Source organism: Loxodonta africana, chromosome 18, assembly GCF_030014295.1.
Source record: "Loxodonta africana isolate mLoxAfr1 chromosome 18, mLoxAfr1.hap2, whole genome shotgun sequence".
Lineage (NCBI taxonomy): Eukaryota > Metazoa > Chordata > Mammalia > Proboscidea > Elephantidae > Loxodonta > Loxodonta africana.
In genome coordinates this window covers 16336169-16361935 of record NC_087359.1, presented here as the reverse complement: position 1 = coordinate 16361935, position 25767 = coordinate 16336169, and the positions used below count along the sequence as shown (strand labels likewise).

Below are 25767 nucleotides of genomic sequence, written 5' to 3'. Positions count from 1 at the left end.
AGGGTTTCCATGTTTATTATATATGTGGATATATATGCATGCACACACATACCTGCATGTACATATGCCCATAGATACATCCATTTGTGTACACATACGTACCTACATATTCATACCCATTCACATATACGCCTATATACATATTTGTGTAAACACACGCATGTTTTTTAGTTGGTGTTGGTGTTGTTACAAAATTTTATTTGTTGTATCCTTTACCAAAAATGTCCTTTTCTCTTGTGCACTTCTCAGTGACATCATTTACCTTGGTCAAGCTGTGTGCACTTTACCCACATTCAGTGCTACCATTCCCATCACCCAAAATAACCAGTGTCTACTATCTCAAGAGTGCTTTCCCTCCTCCCCTCCTCCCAACCCCGGGAACCACCAATGAGCTGTGGTCTCTGTACATACATTTTTGTCTCTGTATATGTTGGTCTCTCTTTATATTGTTTTTGTCATCTTATGAATCGTACAATCATACAATATTTGTCCTTTTGTGATTGACTTATTTTAAAGGATAATTTTTAAAGGGGTAAAATCATGACTTTCATACAAATATAAAATGAACGCATGTCAAAGATTTTATTGAACTCATTAATGAAGGAACCAGTAGGATGTAAAAACTGGTTCAAAGGGGAATCCAAAGAACAGACACACATGTAGGCAATCAGGAAGGCCAAAATGAATTTGCAAATAGACGCAAAACTGGTCACTATCCACAGAGCGACAGTAAATTGCGTCTTCATTGTACAAACTTCATTTGCATCTTCATGGACAAGAATTATCTACATTACATCAGTTTTCTACAACCCACAGAGCTGTGAAATATCTCCGAAGTGTAAGAGCCTCTACAACCAGCTAGGGTCTGAAAGGCCCCCCAGACAACCTGTAGTGAAATTAGGCAGTGTCTTCAAGGTTTTGCAACTAGCAAGTAGAAGACCTGGGACTCAAGTCCAAATCTTCATGTCTCTATCAGTTCAGATGCTTTCTACTGTATCAAATGGGTCTTGGACAGTGAGGATGCTTCCCAGCAGAAATTTGTGGACTTGACCACTTATCACCTCATTTTGCTGAAGATCTCTGGTCTCAGGAATCAGTCCCTGTGGCAAAAAGACTCTCAAACCACAATACATGATTTGTCTCTTGAGTGAGACTCCCCCTCTGTCCAGTGTTCTCCCAGGTGTCGTGAGCATTCTTGTACCAGAGAAAATGGTACGAGAGCCTCAAGGCTCCCAGCACGCACTGTTCCTTGGAAGCGTTGAAGAGCAAATTGCAACCTCAGTCAGTTCTTGACTTTGGAAGTTCTGGGCGCTGGTACAGCCAAATTATACCTTCGTCATGTAGCCGCTTCCAGAGTGCTCGCTCTAACTTGAAGTCGTGGTTTGCGTAAAAGATCAGTCGCTTCCACGTCTTATCATAGTAGTGATCAGAGAAGCGCTCATGGCCCTCGGTGATGAAGCCATAGGCACTCACCTACACGAAAGTTGGAGGAGAAGGGCCTGCAGTTACTACCTCCTAGGCTGCTTCTCATGGGCTCTGTGTGCATGTGTTGAGCGAGGGGTCCCCCTTATTCTGTTTCCATCCCTTGGAGTCTGGGTGCAGGTCTCAATGTACACGCACTCATACGCACCCAGTCGCACACACCCACACTCACCTCCCCCTCCAGGAGGCTGTGCATGCAGCCCAGCCATTGTTGCAGGCTGAGCAGGCCCAGGAACAGTCTGCACTGTTTCTCCAGGTCCCTCTGCTCCTGAGGCAGAACCTTACCCGGTCGCAGAGCTGAAGGGCAGTGAGCAGCAGGAGGGCTCCCGTAGTGGGGCGGTATATTCTCCAGTGGGTAGTGTCCAGGGTCTTAGACCTCAAAAACCTATGAAACACCCGAGACCTCCAGCTGTCAAGAGTCTGCAAGGAGGAGCGGCCTGGCCTGGCCCCATGCTTTCCACTCTCACCTGTTCTTCATGTATCTGAGCAAGTCTGGGTGCAGCAACAGGTAGTTGTCCAACTGCAAGGCTTCCCGAAAAGCTTCCCGGGGCCGGCGCCTGAGGTTGGGAATGGGTCATTCAGGCCCAGTTCTCTTACCTCCTAGGGCAGGCCGAGCAGGGTCAGGGGCACGACTGGTGATAATGCCCCATCATCAGCCGATGACTAAGGCTGTCCCCTTGATAGCTGAACCTGTCACAGCTCAGTGGGGGTGGGGGGGGGGGTCAGGGTGAGGGCAGTGGGTACCTGAACCAGTGAAAGCTATTTCCCAGGGTCTGATTCAGAAGCAGGGCTTCCAGCCACTCATAGTCCCGGGTGCCTTCCAGGAAGTGCAGGTAGCGGATGTTCTGAGGACCAAGGACAGGGAGTGCGCCAGGAGGACAGCCTTCTGGACCCCATATTCATCTCTGGCAGGGTCTGGTTGCCTTCCCTGCTCTTGCTCCCTCCTTTGAATGGAGCTTGCACCAACTAGACTCTAACACACGGTGTCATCTCCCTTTGTCACCTATGTGCTCTCTTATCCAAAGTCTAGGTATGACCAGACCCCTTGCTCTTTGCTCACCTTCCCCATAGGCACGCTCTGGAAGCCCAGGTTGCCCAGCAAATAAAGGGACTGGACCAGGGAGAAGGCGGTAAAGCCGTAGAAGGACGTCCGAGTGCCCACATCCTGTTCATACCCCTTAATGACAGCTCCACTCAGTCTGTACCAGAGAGACAACAGGAGACAGAGCCCATGAGTGGAGGAAGGTGCTAGGGCAGGAGAGGAAGGAGAAGCAGGAAGGCAGCCATTGTCGTATGCTGAGATTCTCTGGGGAGACTAGGAATCCCACCTTCCAGATGCAGGCAGCAGAGGTGTGGACTCCTCCTCAGTTCTCAGAAGAGCCCTAGCCCACTGGAGAGGGGCAGCAGCGGGCGCAAGGGGTGGGACTGCTCACCGGAACACATAGTCGTGGCTGTCTATCTCCCGGCCCATATGGGAGTTGTTCAGGATGCCCCCGTTGCCCACCACGGCACAGCTGATGCACTGGAACTCCCCGGCAGAGAGGCTGGCAAGGAGCAGCTGCTGCTGGGGCACTGGGGGAAACCGACTCACGACCTGCTGTACCACTGGAATGGAGCGGGGGGTGTCTCCACTCAGCCTGGGAGGGACCAGAAGCCGGCCCATCGTTTCTCCCAGGGAAGAGACAGACAGCCTGCTGCCCTCAGCCCTCTCCTAGTGCACACAGCCTCCCCTGGGGCCAGCACTCACAGGAGTAATTGAGCTCCATGAAGCCAAAGGGCGGTGCGAAGTGTTCCAGGCGCTCCCACTCGCTCTGGGTAAAGCGTTTGGAGTCCAGGAAGAGGGTGAGGTTGGGCAGAAAGAGGTGCTGGAGCCACTGAGACTGGGAGGCTTTGATCTTCACAGAGTCAGGACAGTACTATATGGAGGAAGGGAGGGTCAGGCAGGGTGAGGCTGGGGGGGTGGGGTGTCACCGACCAAAGGACGGGGTGCAGGGAGCAGAGCGCAGGCCTCCAAGCTGGGAAGGCAGTGCTGCAGCTCCCTTTTCCTTCCTACTCCCAGGGCCTGCGGAACCCCTTCCATTGCCCAGGCCCACCATGGTCCAGTGTGCAGTGGGTCCACGTGGCTGCACTTAATATGGGTGTAAACATACACATTTGAATGCTTCCCACCGTGGAAGGGAGCGCGAGGAGGCACATGTGTGGGTGCATGGGGCCAGCCTGTTTTCTTAAGGTTGGAAGGGAGCAAAGGCTGTGGAATTGGTTCTGCAGGAAAGACAAGGCATTACTAGGGATTGGGGCTGGGCATGAGGCTGCTGCTCTTGTCTGTTAGCCCCCGTTTACCACCATCCTGTGACTACCGCGTCCCCCCTTACCAGAGGATGTCAAGCCCCAGAGCACATCCTGATGGCCCCTCCAGGCAGACTCCATGGCAGGCCCCTTCTCCCTCATAACTCCCCATGCTGTCCTGGCCAGGGCTCTGGGGTCTGCCTCCTCCACCCCCATTTTGGCTTTCATAGGAAGGAAGGACAGGATGAGAGCAGGATAGGGCTGAGCTCTGCTTCATGATGAGCATGGGAACAAGGCAAAGCCAAAAAGCAGTGCCTGGGAGGAGAGGGAGAAGGTGGGCTGCCTCCCCAGATGGGCTTCAGAGCAGAAAGATGACAGGGTAAGGGGTTTTGGCAAACACTCACCGTCTGTAGCCCCCCCACTTCCAAGCTATAATTTTCTTCAAAATCCCACCGAGGCTCAGACTTGAAGTTGGTGGCCTTCAGTCTCTGAGCTCTTGGTATAGTGGGACTCTGGGAAGGGGGCCTCTCATTGGCTGGTAGACCTTTTGACTGCACCTCTGGTTTGGTTTTTGTTTGAGCCCTGATGCTCACTGAGGTCCTTTTCTTCTGGACAACTGCTGGGGTAGTTCCCTTCTTTCTACTCCTCTTTGAGAGAAGTCCTCCTTGTACTCCTGCTGAGGTGTTCGGCATCATGCCCTGATCTCCTGGAGTGAGTGTCTTTGCTGTGGTGGCCCCTTTGCCCTGATGCTTCACGGGCACCTTCCTTGCGGTTGTCAGTTGCTTGTGCTGGCTCTCTCTCCCTCTAGCTATCTTCATGTCCTGACTCTGCAGTGAGGGTTTCCCTGTCCTCTCGACGGTCGTCCTTTTGTCTTGGCTTCCTGGTGATAATGTCTCCACCATGGTTTTCTTTTTTCCCGGACTCTTTGGTAACCCCATCATTGCTGTGGGGGGCACTCTGATCTGCTCCCCAGGTGAGGCCTCTACCGCTGAGTCTTTCCTGGGCTTCTCTGTTCTGTTCTCTTCAGCAGCATGGCCTGCACTCTCGTGTTGCTTGCGGAGCACACTCTTCTCTTGAGCTGACTCTACACGGGCGGTTGTCCTCCTTCCCACTGTGGGTGCCTGGGAATTCGCTTCTGGAGAACGTTCTTTAATATTCTCTATATCTTGATACCTAGGGGCAGAGATAGTTTTTTATAAAGGCTGAAGATCATAAAAACAGGTTAGAAGCGTAGCTAGTACTTATTCCTGGGTCCTAGGCAGACTTCAAACCTGTCTTCATAGGAGATGAAGGGAAGAGATACCACCATCCACTATCAAAAATTAATCATTGGCAAAGGGTCTGGAAACTTCCCTCTGACCAATCAAGAAACTTGGCAATGTCTTGGGGATTGGGGTTCCACTAGTTGGTGCCAAGACTGGAGCTTACGTGCTTACTGTATTCTGCCAACCACCTGTGCTTACTCCTGTGTGGCCCCAGGGTACACGCTCATTCTGGATTGTAAATTCTGCAGTGAGTCTGTGTGACCCTGGTTCTGTCACCTGATATCTATGTAATTTCAGTTGACCTTTTTTAAGTGAAGTGGAGGTAACAAAGGTAAATTTTTCACAAGGAAATGGAAAAGACATATTCATGTCAAGACCTACAACCACCAACCTTGAGTTTGAAAGGTCTGCCTTAAGGATTGAAGGAGCCCTGGTGACACAGTGGTTAAGCACTCGGCTGCTAATTGAAAGGTTGTTGGTTCGAACCTACCAGCTGATCCTCGGGAGAAAGATGTGGCAGTCTGCTTCCATAAAGATTACCAAACCCGTTGCTGTTGATTCTGACTCATGGCGACCATATAAGACAGGGTGGAACTACCCCACAGGGTTTCCAAGGAGTGGCTGGTGGATTTGAGCTGCTGACATTTTGATTAGCAGCCAAGCTCTTAACCACTATGCCACCAGGGTTCCTCCATGAAGATTAGAACCTTGGAAACCCTATGGGGCAGTTCTACTCTGTCCTATAGAGTAGATATGAGTCGGAATCAACTTAAGGGCAATGTCGTCATTGTGTTGTTAGGTGGCATTGACACAGTTCCAACTCATAGCTACTCTATGTACAACAGAATGAAACACTGCCTTGTCCTGCGCCATCCTCACAATCGTTGTTATGCTTGAGCTTATTGTTGCAGCCACCGTGTCAATCCATCTCATTGAGGGTCTTTCTCTTTTTTGTTGACCTTCCACTTTACCAAGCATGATGTCTTTCTCCAGGGACTGATCCCTTCTGACAACATGTCCAGAGTATGTGAAAAGTAATCTCACCATCTTTGCTTCTAAGGAGCATTCTGGTTTGGGCAATGGGTTTGGTCTTAAGGATTTATTTCAGGCACTATAATGAGTCAATGTGCCCTTAAAAACAAACTCTTGCTTGTAGGTACTGTGAGGAGAAAGAAATACATATATGTGTGTGTGCGTGACCGGGGGGGGGGCGGGGCGGAGGGCGGGAATCCTGGTGGCGTAGTGGTTAAGTGCTACAGTTGCTAACCAAAGGGTCAACAGTTTGAATCTACCAGGTGCTACTGGGAAACTCTATGGGGCAGTTCTACTCTGTCCTAGAGGGTCGCTGTGAGTCGGAATCGACTTGATGTTACTGGGTTTGGTTTTTGCTTTTTTTTGTGTGTGTGTGTACACATTGACATACGCATACATACATATACCTATAGAAATATTAGTCTTGTGTTAGATGCTGGAGATGACCAATGAAAGGTATGCTTCCCAGTCATAAGCAACGAAAACTCTAGTGAAGAGACAGCCCTGTAAAAAGTAACTGCACTGCAGCCAAATGTGTGTCCACCTAGGGGGACGTGTGAGATCAGGAGAGCATGAAGGACGGGGTCTTGATCTATCTGTTTCAAGTTTTTTTAGTAGAAAGCTTTAAGGATGAGTCTCACTCTGCTCCTCTCTGACCTAAGCATCCAGTTTACACTCCAAGCTGCATGGATCCCAGAAGCCCAGCTGTGCACCGGGTTCCTTTAGCAAACAAACACTCTTGTTATTCTGTTGAGCCACCTGGTAGATTCACCCCTCACCCCCACATCCCCCAACCTCAAGGGACCGATCAATGTTTCCTTCCATCCTAAAAATCAAACACCTATGCTCATCCAAGGACTTCACCAAAAGAGTAAAAAGACTACCTACAGACTGGGAAAAAGCTTTTAGCCATGACATTTCCGATCAGCACCTGATCTCTAAAATCTACATGATACTGTAAAAACTCAACTGAAAAAAGACAAATAACCCAATTAAAAAATGGGCAAAAGATATGAACAGACACTTCACTAAAGAAGACGTTCAGGTAGCTAACAGATACATGAGGAAATGCTCACTATCATAAGCCATTAGAGAAATGCAAATCAAAACTACAATGAGATTTCATCTCACTCCAACAAGGCTGGCATTAATGCAAAAAACACAAAACAATAAATGTTGGAGAGGCTGTGGAGAAATTGGAACACTTCTACACTGCTGGTGGGAATGTAAAATGGTACAACCACTTTGGAAATTGATTTGGCGCTTCCTTAAAAAGCTAGAAATAGAACTACCATACAATCCAGAAATCCCACTCCTTGGAATATATCCTAGAGAAATAAGAGCCTTTACACGAACGGATATATGCACACCCATGTTTATTGCAGCACTGTTTCCAATAACAAAAAGATGGGAGCAACCAAGGTGCCCATCAACAGAGGAATGGTTAAATAAATTATGGTATATTCACACAATGGAATACTACGCATCTATGAAGAACAGTGAGGAATCTGTGAAACATTTCATAACATGGAGGAACCTGGAAGGCATTATGCTGAGTGAAATTAGTCAGATGCAAAAGGACAAATATTGTATAAGACCACTATTATAAGAACTCAAGAAATGATTTAAACAGAGAAGAAAATGTTCTTTGATGGTTACGAGAAGGGGGAGGGAGAGAGGGTGGGAGAGGTGTATTCACTAATTAGATAGTAGATAAGAACTACTTTAGGTGAAGGGAAAGACAACAGACAATACAGGTGAGGTCAGCACAACTGGACTAAGCCAAAAGCAAAGAAGTTTCCTGAATAAACTGAATGCTTCGAAGGCCAGCATAGCAGGGGTGGGGTTTGGGGACCATGGTTTCAGGGGACATCTAAGTCAACTGGCAAAATAAAATCTATTAAGAAAACATTCCGCATCCCACCTTGGAGAGAGGCCTCTGGGGTCTTAAACGCTGGCAAGTGGCCATCTAAGATACATCGATTGATCTCAACACACCTGGATCAAAGGAGAATGAAGAACACCAAGGACACAGGTAATTACGAGCCCAAGAGACAGAATGGGCCACATAAACCAGAGACTACATCAGCCTGAGACCAGAAGGGCTAGATGGTGCCCGGCTACAACCAATGATTGCCCTGACAGGGACCACAACAGAGAATCCCTGAGGGAGCAGGAGAGCAGTGGGATGCAGACCCCAAATTCTGGTAAAAAGACCAGACTTAATGGACTGACTAAGACTAGAAGGACCCCTGTGGTCATGGCCCCTACACCTTCTGTTGGCCCAGGATAGGAACCATTTCCAAAGCCAACTCTTCAGACAGGGATTGGACTGGACAGTGGATTGGAGAGGGATGCTGGTGAGGAGTGAGCTTCTTCGATCAGGTGGACATGAGACTATGTTGGCATCAACTCCCTGGAAGGGAGAAGAGAGGGTAGAGGGGGTTAGAAGCTGGCGACATGGACAAGAAGAGAGTGGAGGGAGGGAGTGGGCTGTCTCATTAGGGGGAGAGCAATAGGGAGTATGTTGCAAGGTGTATGTAAGTTTTTGTGTGAGAGACTGACTTGATTTGTAAAATTTCACTTAAAGCACAATAATAAAAAAAAAGTTTCCTTCCAAACTCATGTAGCTCTCTTCTGAGAATTCTGATAAACAGGATTCTCCCCACCTAGTAACATTTCTTACAATGTAGCTATTTGGCCAGCAGGCACCTCATTGTGGTTGTGACTGGGAGACAGGTGGAGTCGTTTACATTACACATCTCAAACCGCTCAGCATGGACAACCGCTTGTTGTTGGGTGTCGTCTAGTTGATTTTTGACTCCTAGCAACCGCATGTGATAGAGTGGAATTGCCCCATAGGATTTTTCTAGGTTGTAATCTTTACAGGAGCAGATGGCCAGGCCTTTCTCCCATGGAGCTGCTGGGTGGGTTCGAACCACCAACTTTTCAGTTAGCAGCCGAGTGCTTAACTGTTGTGCCATGAGGGCTCTTTATGAACAGCTAGTCGTCTGCCTAAGATGTGTGGTGCTGGGCCTGAAGAGACTTCTTTGTGGAATCCCACCTAAAGGCAAGGGTGGCCCAATGACTCCTTGAAGAACTCTCCTGCCTGCAAATGCTACAGTTTACTGGTGACTCATTTAATTTTTACAAGAAGTCACAGCAATGACTCAGGTGGCAACACAATTATGTAATTAAGTTTCATTTCCATGCCCTATAATTAAACACATTTTAGGACTGCTAGGGACACACCTAGGACTGCTAGGGATGAGGGTGTTGACAGAAGCATTTCTTTATTCTTACACGTGGTATTTACTGAATGCTCAAATTGTGTCCACATGCTGAGTGCTCGACACTTGTCCTGTTTGTACCCAATGTGCCAACCAAAAGGTCGGCAGTTCAAATTCACCAGCTGCTCCTTGGAAACCCTATGGGGCAGTTCTACTCTGTCCTATAGGGTTGCTATGAGTCGGAACAAACTTGACAGCACCTAACAACAACAACAAGCCCAAAGAGGAGCCCTGATGGTGCAGTGGTTAAGAGCTTAGCTGCTAACCAAAAGGTCGGCAGTTCAAATCCGCCAGCCCCTCCTTGGAAACTCTATGGGACAGTTCTACACTGTCCTGTAGGGTCACTACAGGTTTTGGTTCAGTCCAGAGAGGAACAGAAAAATCAGTCATGATCACATCTAAAGTGTAAAGCAGCTTAATTTCATAATGCTGATCTAAAAATAAAAACCATTGTACTTTACATATAAATTCATCATTAACAGGGAGCACACAGCTGTGTCCAACTAATAAAATAACAAACAAAAGAATAATCGTCTGGCATCCTCCTCCCTCAATATTCTCAAGGACGTATCACCAAGGGAAACTGGACGTAAAGAAACGACAAAGGGCTCAAAGTTCCGTTTGTGTCCGTAGCCATGAAACAACCGAGTCTTCTGTAGAAAGTTGGCAAAGGAGAACAGTGTTTTCCCAAGAATATAATACTAGTGATAATATGAGGGAATGCTGACGTTGTTGACTAGATGTTGAAGAGGTTGCCAAAACTGATATTCAGGAGTGATCCCCTTACATCACGGACTGACACAGTGATTGCAACAATGGGCTCAAACAGCAACGATTGTGAGGATGATGAAGGACCGAAGGCAATGTTTTATTCTGTTACGTCTGTTACGTATAAGGTCACTTTGAGTTGGAATCAACTCAATGGCACCTAACAACAATAACAAAGAAAACAAAGAACCCATTGTTATCAAGTTGATTCCGACTCATAATGACCCTATTATTATAGGACAAAATAGAAGTGCCCCATAGGACTTCCAAGGCTATAATCTATGTGGAAGCAGATTGCCACATCTTTCTCCCCTGGAGAGGCTGGTGGGTTCTAACTGCCAACTTTTCAGTTAGCAGCCAAGTACTTAACCACTGTGCCACCAGGGCTCCTTGAGGAAATGCTAGGGAGGGTAAATCTAGAAAGTTCTTTGACCCAAACTAGGCCGTTGGGCTGCAGGTCAGCTCTACTTGCAGATCCTGGGGTGGGTCACATTTTCAAAATTCCCCACCAACAAAGGGGTCACAGCTGTCTTCGAGCTGCCCTTGGCCCAAGTGAACTGACTGTGGGCCATGTTTGAAAATTCAAAGTTTTGCATCCCTAGGATATATAAATGCGTACACAAAAACAGCTTGCTCGGGGCCTGGGTGTGAGCACCATCGTGAGTACTAAGGAGACGAGGGAAGATCAGGAATAGGGCTGGGTGGGGCCAAGCTAAGAGGTAACAAAATGTTTGAAACAAACCAATGGCAAGTATAGGTCAAGAACTACAGACACAGGGAGAGGCTCGTGCCCCAGTGGCTGGGAATTCTCACTCCCAAGCCCAGATTTTCTTCTTTGGGGATAATCACACATAAAAATAAAATGTGTTTCAAGAGTTATCCCAAGTTCATATGATATTTTCATTCTGGCCTTTTTGAATAATGATCTTTGGGGGAAAAAAAATAACATCCCTCTCCTGCTAATTCCCCTCCCCCCAAAAAAGTCTTCTACTGAGAAAGAAGAGAAAGGACAAGAGAACAGGGTAAAACGGGCAACTTTCTGTTCTCCTTGGGCAGGAACAGCCCCTCTGAGTCCCTCTGTGAAAAATCCTGAAGCTTTGGGAACACCCAGTAACTTCACTGTTTTTACTTGCTGTTGACACAGGGAGCTATTAGAGCAAGTTGGGACAGCCTCCTGCAAGGTGACATGAGGGGCAGCCCTTCTGCATGCTGTTATTGTCACCTAGCCATGACTTAACTTCTTGAGCTCCACTGGCTTTACACAATTATCTGAAGTGTTAAATTGAGTCAGAGAAAACTAATTTCTTGGCACCTGGCAAATGGGCAATGGAGCATACTAGGCTGGTGGAAAGATTTGAGTTCTAGCCCAGCCCTGCCACTAACTAGCTGTGTGATCTTGAGCAACTTAAAGAACACTTTGAGCCTCAGGTTCCTCATTCACTAAATGAGAATCTTAATACCTGAGGATTTTACAAGCCAATGGATTAAAGAGCTTTGGAAAACACTATGTTATACATACATGTTTTTGTTAAGTGCCATCGAGTCATTTCTGACTCATAGCAACCCCATGTACAGCAGTATGAAATATTGCCCGGTCCTGTGCCATCCTCACAAGCCTTGTTATGCTTGAGCCTGTTGTTACAGCCACTGTGTCAATTCATCTCATTGAGGGTCTTCCTCTTTTTCACTGACCCTCTACTTTACCAAGCATGATGTCCTCCTCCAGGGACTGGACCCTCCTGATAACATATCCAAAGCACTTGAGACGAAGTCTTGCCATCCTTCCTTCTAAGGAGCATTCTGAGTGTACTTCTTCCAAGACAGATCTGTTCGTTCTTCTGGAAGTCCATGGTATATTCAATATTCTTCACCAACACCACAATTCAAAGGCATGGATTCTTCTTCTGTCGTCATTATTCATTTTCCAGCTTTCACATGCTTAGGGGCCATTGAAAACACCATGTCTTGGGTCAGGTGCACCTTAGTCCTTAGACTGACATCTTTGCTTTTTAACACTTTAAAGAGGTCATTTGCAGCAGATTTGCCCAATGCTATGCGTCACGTGATATCTTGACTGCTGCTTCGATGGGCATTGATTGTGGATCCAAGTAAAATGATATCCTTGACAACTTCAATCTTTTCTCCATTTATCATGATGTTGCTTATTGGTTCAGTTACGAGAATTTTTGTTTTATGTTGAGGTATAGTCCATACTGAATGCTGTCGTCTTTGATCTTCATCAGTAAGTGCTTCAAATTCTCTTTATTTTGGCAAACAAGGTTGTGCCATCTGCATATGGCAGGTTGTTAATGAGTCTTCCTCCAATCCTGATGCCCGGTTCTTCATATAGCCTAACATATGTAGGCTACTGGAACTGGGTTAGGTGTTAACACTCTGTGACGCTTAGCAACAGTTAGACTCCCAACCAGCTCCCCTTTGGGTTCATGTGCCCAAAAATGAAAATCTAAACGGATGACAAGCTTCAAGGTCATAGGTAAATCATATTTTATTTACAGCACTTAGCTACTTAAAGTTGAGAAGTCAAGAAATAGCAGGCTAGGCATGTTATTTAGAAATAGGCAGTTGCCTCCGTGAACCAGGATTCTGGAGTAGGGGGAACACAAGGGAACTACTCTATTTTGATATAAGCTTGGTAGTACTATTTGACTTAGAAAAGATTATAATTAAAAATTAAAGGGAAAATCCTTGAAAAATAAAAGAGGCATCTAATTGAAAACTCTACGGGAATTTGAAAGCACAATGCAACTAATGCAGCAAATATTCATTGAGTGGCCATTACATGCCAGGCGTTTAGAGCTACCTGTAAATGGGATTAAAAATTCAAAAGCCATGATCACCGACCTTGAGAAGGTCATGGTCTAACAGGGAAACAAACATGAACATAAATAACCGCAATAAAGAATTATGGATACAAAGACATCAGTGAAATGTGTGGGAGGCAGTGAGGGTAAGAACTAGGGAGGCAGGGATTGGCCAGTTCTGCTTGGGTAAGGGGGAGCTTCAATATGGAGGTGATTCTTAACCTGGGACATTTTCTCCAGAGCCTTTCTTCTGAAATAAGTTTTCATGAATTGCTTTTCTTTTTATAAATGCAATGCGTGCTCATTACCAAAAAAATAGAAAGCGCATCTAAGAATAAAAGGATATAAACCTCCTGCAATCCCACCCACTCAAAGACATCTACTATAAGCACCTTAGGGCATACTCAACCAGATCCCTTTTCATGCCAATTATGCTTACAAATGGAGCCCCGGTGGCAAAGTCATTAAGAGCTACTGCTGCTAACCAAAAGGTTGGCAGTTTGAATCTGCCAGCCGCTCCTCCGAAACCCTATGGGGCAGTTCTACTCTATCCTGTAGGGTCACTAAGAGTTGGAATTGACTCGACGGCAGTGGGTTTATTTTTTTTTATACTTACAGATGGGGTTGTGTAACATTTTGGAATGCTATTTGATTTTTCCTCCCTGTATTTTCTCCCTTCCTCCATTGGTGTTCCATCCTCTCACCTCCTTAGAGTTAAGATTTGGGTTCATGTTCATTGCCTCTGTGGAGACCTGTGGCAAATACAAGCTGGGAAAAAGAGAATACCCTGCAAGACCTTCTGGTTCTTTTCCACCAATACCTAAACTCCCAAGTGGGCTTACAATATCTTGGAGAAGTTGGGAGTGGGGGAGACTTTTCTACTTCCTACCACCACTAATCCCCTCATTAGAAAGATTTACTTCGATTGGGGAGTGAGAGGAGGAGGAGGAAGACAGAAGAGGGAAGAAAACAAGGGAGTGACCTCTGGGTCCCAAGGTCAGAGGATACCTGCATCCTGCTTCCTGGCAGTGTCCCAAGGACCTAACAAGACCCCTGAAAGGAAATGGCTGTATGCTGTCCGTAGGGAGACGGGACATTAGATAGCGTCACAGAAAATTCTCACGCCTAGGCAGGGTTGACCTGAAAAGACTAAGGAGCAGGGACAAGGGATGACCCTGCAGCACCTCGATGGCCCAGAGTCACCTGCCCTCTCCCATGCCTGGGACTGCATCCGGTGTCCTGGAACCTTTACACTATCCTGGGGGCGGGGCGAGAGGAGGAAGAAGAGCCGAGGTTAAGTTTTCCAGCAGTTTGGTGGAATGTGTTCTAGAATAAGATATCAGGAAATTACAGAAAAATAAACTTAGATTTCTTACACCAAAAGATAATGAAACAAAAAACAGTCTGTATGCCTGATTTTACAGTTCACTCTTAATTATCATCTCAAAACTTAAAATGGGCACAGACCATCCAAAATATAATCATACGGTTAGGAAAGAAAAGTAGGCAGAGACATGGTCTTAGATTGTACCTACACATAAAATCAAAACCAAGCCCACTGCCATCTAGTCAGTTCCGATTCATAGCGACCCTATAGAACGGAGTAGAACTGCCCCACAGAGTTTCCAAGGAGCGCCTGGCGGGTTCGAACTGCCGACCTCTTGGTTAGCAGCCGTAGTACTTAACCATTATGCCACCAGGGTTTCCACCTACACATAAGTGAGCAAATTCGAGGCTGGGGCGAAAGTTTTTGCCAGTTTAATGTACTTGGGTTTGTCTTAAGGAAATCTGAGAGGTGACCTAGGCTTGAAATAATTGAATTGTCTTTAAATCTTTCCTCTTTAATCCTTCCAGGATCCTATTTGTTGCCAAATTCAGCTGATCTGATTTATTCTCAGCCCTTTCTTCCTATTCCCACTGTCACCACACCTCCCCCCCGCCCCAATACAGTATGGACTGAAAAACAACATTATGATAAATGGAGAAGAAATTGAAGCTGTCAACGATTTCATTTTACTTGGTTCGAAAATCAATGTCCATGGAAGCAGCAGTCAAGAAGTCAGATGACATACTGCAGTGGGCAAATCTACTGCAAAAGACCTCTTTAACATTTTAAAAAGATGTCACTTGGATGACTAAAGTATGTCTGATCCAAGCTATGGTCTTTCAACCACCTCATATACATGCGAAAATTGGACAATGAAAAAGGAAGACAGAAGAATTGATGCTTCCCAACTGTGGCACTGGCAAAGAATATTGAATATCCCATGGACTGCCAAAAGATTGGATAAATCAGGCCTAGAAGAAATACAAACAAATGCTCCTTAGAAGCGAGATGGCCAGACCAACCACTAGAAAAAGACATCACGTTTAGTAAAGTAGGGGCCCAGCGAAAACGAGGAGAGCCCTCAGTGAGACGGATTGACACGATAGCTGCAGTAATAGACATAGAAAGCATAACAACGATCAAGAAGATGGTGCAGGACCAGGCAATATTTCATTCTATTATACATAAGGTCACCATGAGTCTTAGCCAACTCGACAGGAACTAACAACAACAATAAACCATCAAAATAGGTTCTATCTATCCTCCCTGAACCAAAAAAAAAAAAAAAAAATCTGTTGCCGTTAAGCCAAATGCGACTCATAGTGACCCTACAGGACACAGTGGAACTGCCCCATAAAGTTTCCAAGGCGGTAATCTTTGCAGAAGCAGACTGCCACATCTTTCTCCCGAGGAGTGGCTGGTGGGTTCCAACCATCGAACTTTCGGTTAACAGCAGAGCACTTAATCACTGTACCACCAGGGCTCCTTCTATCTTTCCTACGCCTCCCCAATCCATCCTGTAATCTACTGACAGAGAAATCTGTGCAGAGCACAACTTTTACCAAGTTGTTCCCTTACTCTGAATTTTTTTTTTTTTAGAGAATAAAGTTTAAACTTTTTGGCATGTTACTGAAGGTCACTAACTCATTCTTTCATGGAGAAGCACGCTGTGAGAGCCCTATCAGTGTTTGTTAGACCAAATCGGCAATCAATCTCCCGTTCCTGGACACGTCCTGTCTCTTTCCATTTCTGTCCGGTTGCTTTTGGTACTTCCTCCCCTTGCAACATCCCTGCTTGCTGAAATGTCACATGGCCTTCAAGGCATGGTACAAATGCCACCACCTCTGGGATGTTCTCCTTACCCTGTCCCCCACTGGAGATTCATCTTTTCCACTTGCTCCCATTGCACTTGTCACTTTTGACTTTGTTGTGGTTATTATTATTAATAATTAATATTATTAATTAATACTAATAGCACATTTTAATTGAATCCACAATCAATACCCATGGAAGCAACAGTCAAGAAATCAAACAACATATTGCATTGGGCAAATCTGCTGCAAAAGACATCTTTAAATTGTTAAAAAGAAAGATGTCACTTTGAGAACTAAAGCGAGCCTGACCCAAGCCATGGTGTTTTCAATTGCCTCATATGTGTGCGAAAGCTGGATGATGAATAAGGAAGACCGAAGAGGAATTGATGTCTTTGAATCATGGTGTTGATGAAGAATATTGAATATACCATGGACTGCCAGAAGAATGAATAAATCTGTCTTGGAAGAAGTACAGCCAGTATGCCCCTTGGAAGCAAGCATGGCGAGACTTCCTCTCACATATTTTGGACATGTTATCAGGAGGGATCAGTCCCCTGGAGAAGGACAACATGCTTGGTAAGGTAGAGGGTCAGTGAAAAAGAGAAAGGAAAACCCTCAATAAGATGGATTGACAAAGTGGCTGCAACAATGCGCTCAAGCGTAACAAGGATTGTGAGGATGGCGCTGGACCGGGCAGTGTTTCGTTCTGGTATACATGGATCTCTAGGAGTAGGAACCAACCCGATGGTACCCAACGACACAGCAGTAGCACATGCACTTATTTACTTTGTACAGTTCTGTCTCCTTGGCTATAAGTTCCTTGGGAATGGACACATATCAGGCAGTGGAAGAACCCTGGACCTAGGTCTGAATACTCATTTTGTTACTTCCTGGTTGGGTGGAATTAGGCTTAACCTTCTTTTTTGAGCCTCATAGTCTTCTTTCTTGGAAAAGAATAAAAGTACTCATCCTGGACGACAACGGTGAAGTTTAGAAATGATGCAGGTAAAGCCCCTGGGGCTGGCGTTATCGTCTGGAAATCCTTTGAAGAGCTGAAATGATACTGACTGGGACAATGACTGTTGTGAACCATGACAAACTACACAGGGTGTTGGCGTTTACAAGTCCGTTTTATTTCCGATTTGATTGCCACCCTCTGTCCAGTGTCTGAAGCTTCACACTTAGTCACTTTGGCCTCTCATTTCTTCCAACCCTCTTCTGCACACTGTCTCTTGTTTTCCCACAGCTGCAACCATACCAGGTCCTCATTCACTTGGACAGCGCTTGCCCACCTCCTCCAGCCTCCTGGCAGGATAATCTGCATGTGACATTTGCCTATCCCCCACACTGACTGCCCTCCTGATCAGGCCCCAATGGTGCTTCATGCCTCCTTCCAATTCATTCTGCTTTTTCCAACAGCCTAATCACCTTAAAACATCACTTGCAAGAGGCCACCACCCTGCCTAAAAGCTTGGAACAGCATCCTGCGGCCCCGCCCCTCTTGAATGTCCTTCCAGGCTCCCTGAAGTCAGCCCCTGTTTCTGTGAGGCCAGTTCTCCTGTGGCTCAGCAAAGCTGACACCCTCCTCTGAGGCCAACTTCCTTGTTTATTTTGTATTGCTCTCTGCACACACGCCTGTTCTTGAACACTCATCCGAGCCGTGCCTGCCTCTCGTCTTCCAGATTCCCTTTGAAGGCTTCACCAGACACAAAACCCTCTCCTCAGGGGCGTTTCCTGCCCATACTCCCTCTCTCTGTCACTCTGTGACGCTCTCTGTCACTGGTTCTGAAATGCAGTTGTATAGACAATTAATTAAGCAGTCTCAATTGTGCCCAACTCCTCTTCCTTCAGATTTCAGAACTCTATAGTCACTTCTAATTATTAAAACGCAGCCTAAAAAAAAAAAAAAAAAATCACATGAAAAAAAAAAAACACATAAAAATTCAGTTTAGTTCGTTTTAAAGCTCTATGTGTCCTATTGGTTCAAAGCTCTTTTCCTATCCCCCCTCAGCCAGGCCACAGCTAAGACTCTGGCTGCTGGAGAGGGGTGCCGGGGTTGGGGGCTTGGAAGAGCTGGAGAGAGGGCCAGTGAGAAACACAGTCAGGCACCAAGAAAAGCTCCTGGCCCTTTTCAAGGCCTAGCTCTTCTGGCATTCTTAAGGGGCCACCTGCATGGGGAGATATGGGGGCCCCGGCTCACACTGAGGTTCACTCAGCCGGTGTCTGATGCTGGGGGCCACTGCTGACGTGGCGGTCGGCACAGTCAATAAGAGTGGGTTCGTTGAGGTGGGGCTCACCCCTCAGGAAGAGCCTCTCTGGGACCATGTCTCCTACTGCCCCCTGACAGCAGTCAATACCCCCAAACACTTTCCTATACTGATGTCCCATTAACTTGACTTGAGCAGCTAGCTGGGCCTCACAGGGCTCTGGTCCCTCCACTGGGCCACAGGAAGTGCTATCTCCTCTTCCACAGGCTCCTGGGCTAGGAAGAGCTGGGATGAAGCACTTCACACCAGGGACAGTATTCCAGCGGCCCACTACCTTCAGAAATCTCTAGACCAGAAACATGCGCCCGTCTGATCAGATTCAAACTTAGCTCCCGGACAGATGGCATCCGCTGGGGAAGGAGACACAGGCGCCGGGCCTCCAAGTGATTCTCCTGCAACCCACTCCCACCCCGACGTGCCTCTCAGGAACACTGTACTCCTCTGAGCGTCTCTCCTCATTTTGTTTTAGCTAAACTGAATTGGGTTTTTGTCAGTTGCAATGAAGAGTTCTAACAAATACAAACCCACACTCACCCCAGACACAAAAATAAATTTCAGATGGATTAAATGTTTAAGTTTAAAGAAATAAAACTATGAAAATATTAGTAGAAGAAAATTTGTATAATTTTGGAATGAGATGTTGCTGTGTGCCATTGAGTTGATTCTGACTCATAGGACAGAGTAGACCTGCCCCACAGGGTTTCCTAGGCTGTAGGAGCGGATCGCCAGATCTTTTGTCTCCAGGAGCCTCTGGGTGGGTGTGAACAGGTGACCTTTAGGTAGGCGGCCTAGTGCTTGACCTTTGAACCACCCAGGCTCCTTTGAGATGGGGACAAAATAAAAATTGTATAAAACCCAGTAAAACCCAGTGGCCATAAAGGAAAAGATTGAAGATTTTATCTGTATAGAGTTACTTCTTTATGACCTAAGATGTCATAAACAAAGTAAAAAAAAAAAAAAAAAGACTGGAGAAAATATTTGAAATTTTATAACACATATGACAGAAGTGAATTGCTGTTGCTAGGTGCCATTAAGTAGGTTCCGACTCATAGCCACCCCACGTACAACAGAACAAAACGCTGCCCGGTCCTGCACCATCCTCACGATTGTTTTGATGTTTGGGCCTGTTCTAGCCACTGTGTCAATCCATCTCATTGAGAGCCTTCCTCTTTTTTGCTGACCCTCTACTTTACCAAGCATGATGTCCTTTTCCAGGGATTGGTCCCTCCTGATAACATATTCAAAGTAAGTGAGACAAACCAAAACCAAACCTATTGCCATCAAGTCAGTTTGGATTCATGACAACCTAAAAAAATTTTTTTTTTTTTTTTTTCGAGAGGAGGGTTAATAAAGACAAGGGTTAGTATCCTTAATATACAAAAAAACTCCTACAAATAATTGAATTTTTAAAAGAGCAAAAGATACGAACATGTCATTCACGGAAAAAAAAATACAAATGATTAATAAACATAAAAAAATTTCCATATTCACCAGTGGTCTGAGAAATGCAAATTAAAAAGAGAAACCTGCTTTCGGCAGATCTGTAGAACTTAGAAACATTAATGGTATCCTGTGTTGGCAAGGGGCGGGGGTGGGGGGAGGGAGGGAGAGCTAACTTTCACCCTGTTGTCTATAGCCTTTTCAGAGGACAATTGGATGGTATTCATCAACATCTAATGTGAACACACCAATTGTCTTGGCAATTCTACAAATCTACCCTTGCACCAGTGTAAAAAGATATGTGACGAACCAGTGGTAACCCAAGAGCTAATCCACAGACACTGGATCCACTGGATTGGGACCGGTTAAAGAAAGGAAATCCATTCTACAGCACACTATAAACCAAAACCAAAACGAAAAACCTTTCGCCATCGAGTCGATTCCAACTCATAGCAGCCCTATTATAGGACAAAGTAGAACTGCCCCATAGAGTTTCCAAGGAGCAGCGGGTGGATTCGAACTGTCGACCTTTTGGTGAGTAGCCATAGCTCTTAACCACGGTGCTACCAGGGCTCCATAGCATACTATACAGACATTGAAAAGAAGGGGTAGGTCTCTACTTTCCAGCATGGAAGGATGTCCATGATACAGTGTTGATTAAAAAAGTCAGCCTAATTTGACAAAGTCCAACACCCATTCATGATAAAAACTCTCAGCAAAATAGGAATTGAAGGAAAATTCCTCAACATAATAAAGGGCATTTACACAAAGCCAACAGCCAACATCATCCTAAACGGAGAGAGCTTGAAAGCATTTCCCTTGAGAACGGGAACCAGACAAGGATGTCCTTTATCACCGCTCTTATTCAACATTGTCCTGGAGGTCCTAGCCAGAGCAACTAGGCTAGCCAAAGAAATAAAGGGCATTCGGATTGGCAAGGAAGAAGTAAAATTATCTCTATTTGCAGAGGACATGATCTTATACACAGAAAACCCTAAGGAATCCTCAAGAAAACTACTGAAACTAATAGTTCAGCAGAGTCTCAGGTTATAAGATAAACATACAAAAATCAGTTGGATTCCTCTACATCAACAAAAAGAACATCGAAGAGGAAATCATCAAATCAATACCATTCACAGAAGCCCCCAAGAAGATAGAATACTTAGGAATAAATCTTACCAATGGTGTAAAAGACCTGTACAAAGTAAACTACGAGGTACTACTGCAAGAAACTAAAAGGGACCTACATAAGTGGAAAAACATTCCTTGCTCATGGATAGGAAGACTCAACATAGTAAAAATGTCTATTCTATCAAAAGCCATCTATATATACAATGCACTTCTGATCCAAACTCCGAAGACATTTTTTAATGTGATGGAGAAACAAATCACCAACTTCATACGGGAGGGAAAGAAGCCCCGGATAAGTAAAGCATTACTGAAAAAGAAGAAGAAAGTGGGAGGCCTCACTCTACCTGATTTTAGAACATATTATACAGCCACAGTAGTCAAAACAGCCTGGTACTGGTACAACAACAGACACATAGACCAATGGAACAGAATTGAGAACCCAGGTATAAATCCATCCACATATGAGCAGCTGATATTTGACAAAGGACCAGTGCCAATTAATTGGGGAAAAGATAGTCTTTTTAACAAATGGTGCTGGCATAACTGGATATCCATCTGCAAAAAAATGAAACAGGACCCATACCTCACACCATGCACAAAAACGAAGTCCAAATGGATCAAAGGCCTAAACATAAAGTCTAAAAGGATGAAGATCATGGAAGAAAAAAATAGGGACAACGTTAGGAGCCCTAATACAAGGCATAAACAGAATACAAAACATTACCAAAAATGACAAAGAGAAACCAGATAACTGGGAGCTCCTAAAAATCAAACACCTATGCTCATCTAAAGACTTCACCAAAAGAGTAAAAAGACCACCTACAGACTAGGAAAAAATTTTTGGCTACGACATCTCTGACCAGCACCTGATCTCTAAAATCTACATGATTCTGCTAAAACTCAACCACAAAAAGACAAACAACCCAATTAAAAATGCGGCAAAGGATGTGAACATGCACTTCACTAAAGAAGACATTCAGGCAGCTAACAGACACATGAGGAAATGCTCTCGATCATTAGCCATTAAAGAAATGCAAATTAAAACTACAATGAGATTCCATCTCACTCCAACAAGGCTGGCATTAATCCAAAAAACACAAAATAATAAATGTTGGAGAGGCTGTGGTGAGATTGGAACACTTATACACTACTGGTGGGAATGTAGAATGGTACAACCACTTCGGAAATCGATTTGGCGTTTCCTTAAAAAGCTAGAAATAGAACTACCATACGACCCAGCAATCCCACTCCTCGGAATATATCCTAGAGAAATAAGAGCCTTTACACGAACAGATATATGCACACCTATGTTTATTGCAGCACTGTTTACAATAGCAAAAAGATGGAACCAACCAAGGTGTCCATCAACGGATGAATGGATTGATAAATGGAATTATTAATGGCTGTAGAACAATGGAATACTACACATCGATAAAGAACAGTGATGAATTTGTGAAACATTTCATAACATGGAGGAACCTGGAAGGCATTATGTTGAGTGAAATAAGTCAGTTGCAAAAGGACAAATATTGTATAAGACCACCATCATAAGAACTTGAGAAATAGTTTAAACTAAGAAGAACACAATCTTTTGTGGTTACAAGAGGAGGGAGGGAGGGCGGGTGGGAGAGGGTTATTTACTGATTAGATAGTAGATAAGAGCTACTTTATGTAAAGGGAAGGACAACACTATCAATACAGGGAGGTCAGCACAACTGGACTAAGCCAAAAGCAAAGAAGTTTCCCGAATAAACTGAATGCTTCGAAGGTCAGCAAAGCAGGGGCAGGGGTTTGGGGACTATGGCTTCAGGGGACATCTAAGTCAATTGGCAAAATAAAATCTATTACGAAAACATTCTGCATCCCACTTTGAAGCGTGGAGTCTGGGGTCTTAAACGCTAGCAAGCGCCATCTAAGATGCATCAATGAGTCTCGATCCACCTGGATCAAAGGAGAATGAAGAACACCAAGATCACAAGGTAATTATGAGCACAAGAGACAGAAAGGGTTACATGAACTAGAGACTACATCATCCTGAGACCAGAAGAACTAGATGGTGCCCGGCCACAACTGATGATTGCCCTGACAGGGAACACAACAGAGAACCCGAGGGAGCAGGAGAACAGTGGGATGCAGACCCCAAATTGTCATAAGACCAGACTTAATGGTCTGACTGAGACTGGAAGGAACCTGGTGGTCATGGCCCCCAGACCTCCTGTTGGCCCAGGACAGGAACCATTCCTGAAGCCAACTCTTCAGACATGAATTGGACAGGACAATGAGTTGGAGAGAGATGCTGATGAGGAGCGAGCTGCTTGCATCAGGTAGACACTTGAGACTATGTTGGCACCTCCTGTCTGGAGGGTATATGGGAGGGTAGAGAGGGTTAGAAACTGGCAAAATGGTCATGAAAGGAGCGACTGGAGGGAGGAAGCAGGCTGGCTCATTAGGCGGAGAGTAAGTGGGAGTATGTAGTAAGGTGTATATAAGTTTATATGTGAGAGACTGACTTGATTTGTGAACTTTCACTTAAAGCACAACAAAAAAATTAAAAAGTTCAGCCTGTAGAACAGTATGTATGACATACATATGCTGTGAGGGCTTGTATAGTATAAAGGCAATGAATGCCTTTATGGGACCAAAATGCCTAGGTTTGAATTCAGGCCCTGTCACCTAGTAGCGATGTGACCTTGGGAAACTTACTTAAACTCTCTGTGCCTCAGCGTCCTCCTAATACTGAGGATTAAATGAATTAATGTACACAGAGCATTGAGAATAGTGCCTGGCCCGTAGCAAGTGCTGTAGAAGCGTTAATACCGTAATAGTATAACCGTTACATGTACACCAAAGTGCTGAGGGGACAGTGAGGAGACCCTCACTTCTTGCTTCACCCTTCTGAATTTTTTTCAAATTTATGAGAGCATGTATTAATTTCAAGTTTTAAGAACAGTGAAAAAAAATCATAAAAAATTTTTTTTGAGGAAAGAAAAGGCTTCCTCCCTGCTGAAGATGTGTTTATTTTATAAGAAAAGTGGTCCAGAAGGCTCCTTTGGAAGATTTAACCTGGGGCTCAGGATTTAAGCTGCCTCCCTAAATAGGAAATCTCTCGTTTTACTGACAAACTTTTTTTGGGGGGCGGGGGGTGTGACTTTGAAATGAATGGAACACACAGGATAAATCTCTCTTTATAGGATACAGGAATGGCACATAAGAACTAACACTAAATTTGCCCTATTACAGTCTCATAGGGGGAAGTAGTCCTGGTTTCTAACTATGCCCTCTGAAGACCCATAGAATCCTTCTCAGACTCCAGTCCCAAACCCACCACTGCCACTTCCTCTCTATTCAAGCCCCATGGCCTCTGGGCTTCTGGGCTTCCCCTACCACTTCCTTTTCCCCTGTGTCTTCCATTTGCTCTCCTTTCCCAGTGGATCTTGACCACAGTCATGACCCTGACACTCACATGTGGACACAGAGGCACCGTGGGACTCCCAGCTCCCACCCCAGGCTACAGTTTCTCAGTTCCCTCTGGTGAAGTATAAGGAACTTAGAAAGGGTCAGAAGCTTACCTAGAAGGCTTTGTGTTACGTTCCTTAACAAAGGTGGGCAGGGTGAAGAGGAAGACGATCAGCACAGCCAAAAGCAAGGGCCACTGGACCGCCTGGCCCAGGCAGCGGCATCTCCGTGGGAAGGACCTCATAGTGGTGAGCTGGGCCCTTGAGGGATTTTCTTTATATCCTGGGGGCTTTGATGCAGACAGCAGATAGTTCCACCACTCAGGTGTCCTGGCCAGGAGCACACACCCTTTGTCTCAACAGGGAGCCACTCTGGTGGCTATCATTCGCTGCCAGGAAAAGAAGGACCCGCCTTCAATGCTTTATGAAGGTTCATAGGCTGGCCGGCTGGCATGGCTTGAAGGGAGAGAAACTCCTTTTGTTCCAACAAGTTCACTTGGTTTTTTTTGTCTCAGAAGCAAATTTCTGGATGTAGAATTTTATGAGAAACATACAAACGTTATATGAAACCAAACTTTCATCAGGGTCCAAGCCCTTGGGAACCCTGGGCGAGGGCATGGTCTAGAAGAGGCTTGCACAGCCTCTACTCTCAATACAAATTTTCTAAGAAAACTACAAGGAGTCCCTTGGGTTTGAGTCTCCTAGCAGTGTTCCCCTACAAGCCCGTCATGCCCCCATAGGCTGGGGCTGCCCAGGGCAGCCCAGCCCAGGAAAAGTATGGCCCCTACCTAGGAGCAGGACGGTGAACAGCAGACTGCCTGGATCCAACCTAGACCCTGCAACTTAGGTTATCGTTGCTACTGTGGCTTCTTTTCAGCTGACTTCACTGATTTGGCAAGAATATCTCACTTCCAAGTATTTGGAGTGGCAGTTCTCAAACTGGGTACACATTAGAACCACATTAGAACCACTTAGGGAGTTTTAAATAATCTCAGTGGTTATGTAATGGGGAGGGGGCAGAGCTTGTACTTGGGAAGAGGAGGGGGGTAGTGACATTCCTCAATTAAACAATCTCGAAGAGACAGGGGGTGGTGACATTCCTCAATAAGATGGTCCCTACATAGTTAAACTTTAAGCCAAGGAAATGATCTTTACAGGGGTCTTTGATTTGATAAAGTCCTTAACTTGATAAGATCTCTAACTTGGTAATTAAATCTTAAACCAAGGAAATAGACTTCACAGGGGGGTCTTATCCTGGCTTTTAAATGTTAATAGAGACAAATCAAGAGGAAAAAAAAGAGTATAAAACCCTAAGAAAATGACTATGGGGCACTCAGATCCTTTCTCTACCTGAGTAGTCCACTTGACACTTCCTAGTCAAGTGTACT

At 45.3% G+C, this 25767-nt stretch overlaps 1 protein-coding gene across 1 annotated transcript; it reads right to left on the bottom strand.

Annotated features, from left to right (window-relative positions):
• Positions 1–1278: 1278 nt before the first annotated feature.
• ST6GALNAC1 (ST6 N-acetylgalactosaminide alpha-2,6-sialyltransferase 1) lies at positions 1279–24743 on the bottom strand. Its single transcript, XM_023556726.2, has 10 exons — positions 24494–24743; positions 4362–4941; positions 4173–4325; positions 3230–3398; positions 2916–3087; positions 2543–2681; positions 2227–2327; positions 1950–2039; positions 1768–1867; positions 1279–1473 (listed from the first exon to the last, which is right to left on the bottom strand). The coding sequence occupies exons 1-10, from the start codon at positions 24622–24624 to the stop codon at positions 1279–1281; spliced, it is 1830 nt and encodes a 609-aa protein (XP_023412494.1). The 5' UTR covers positions 24625–24743.
• Between the last annotated feature and the right edge of the window lie 1024 nt (positions 24744–25767).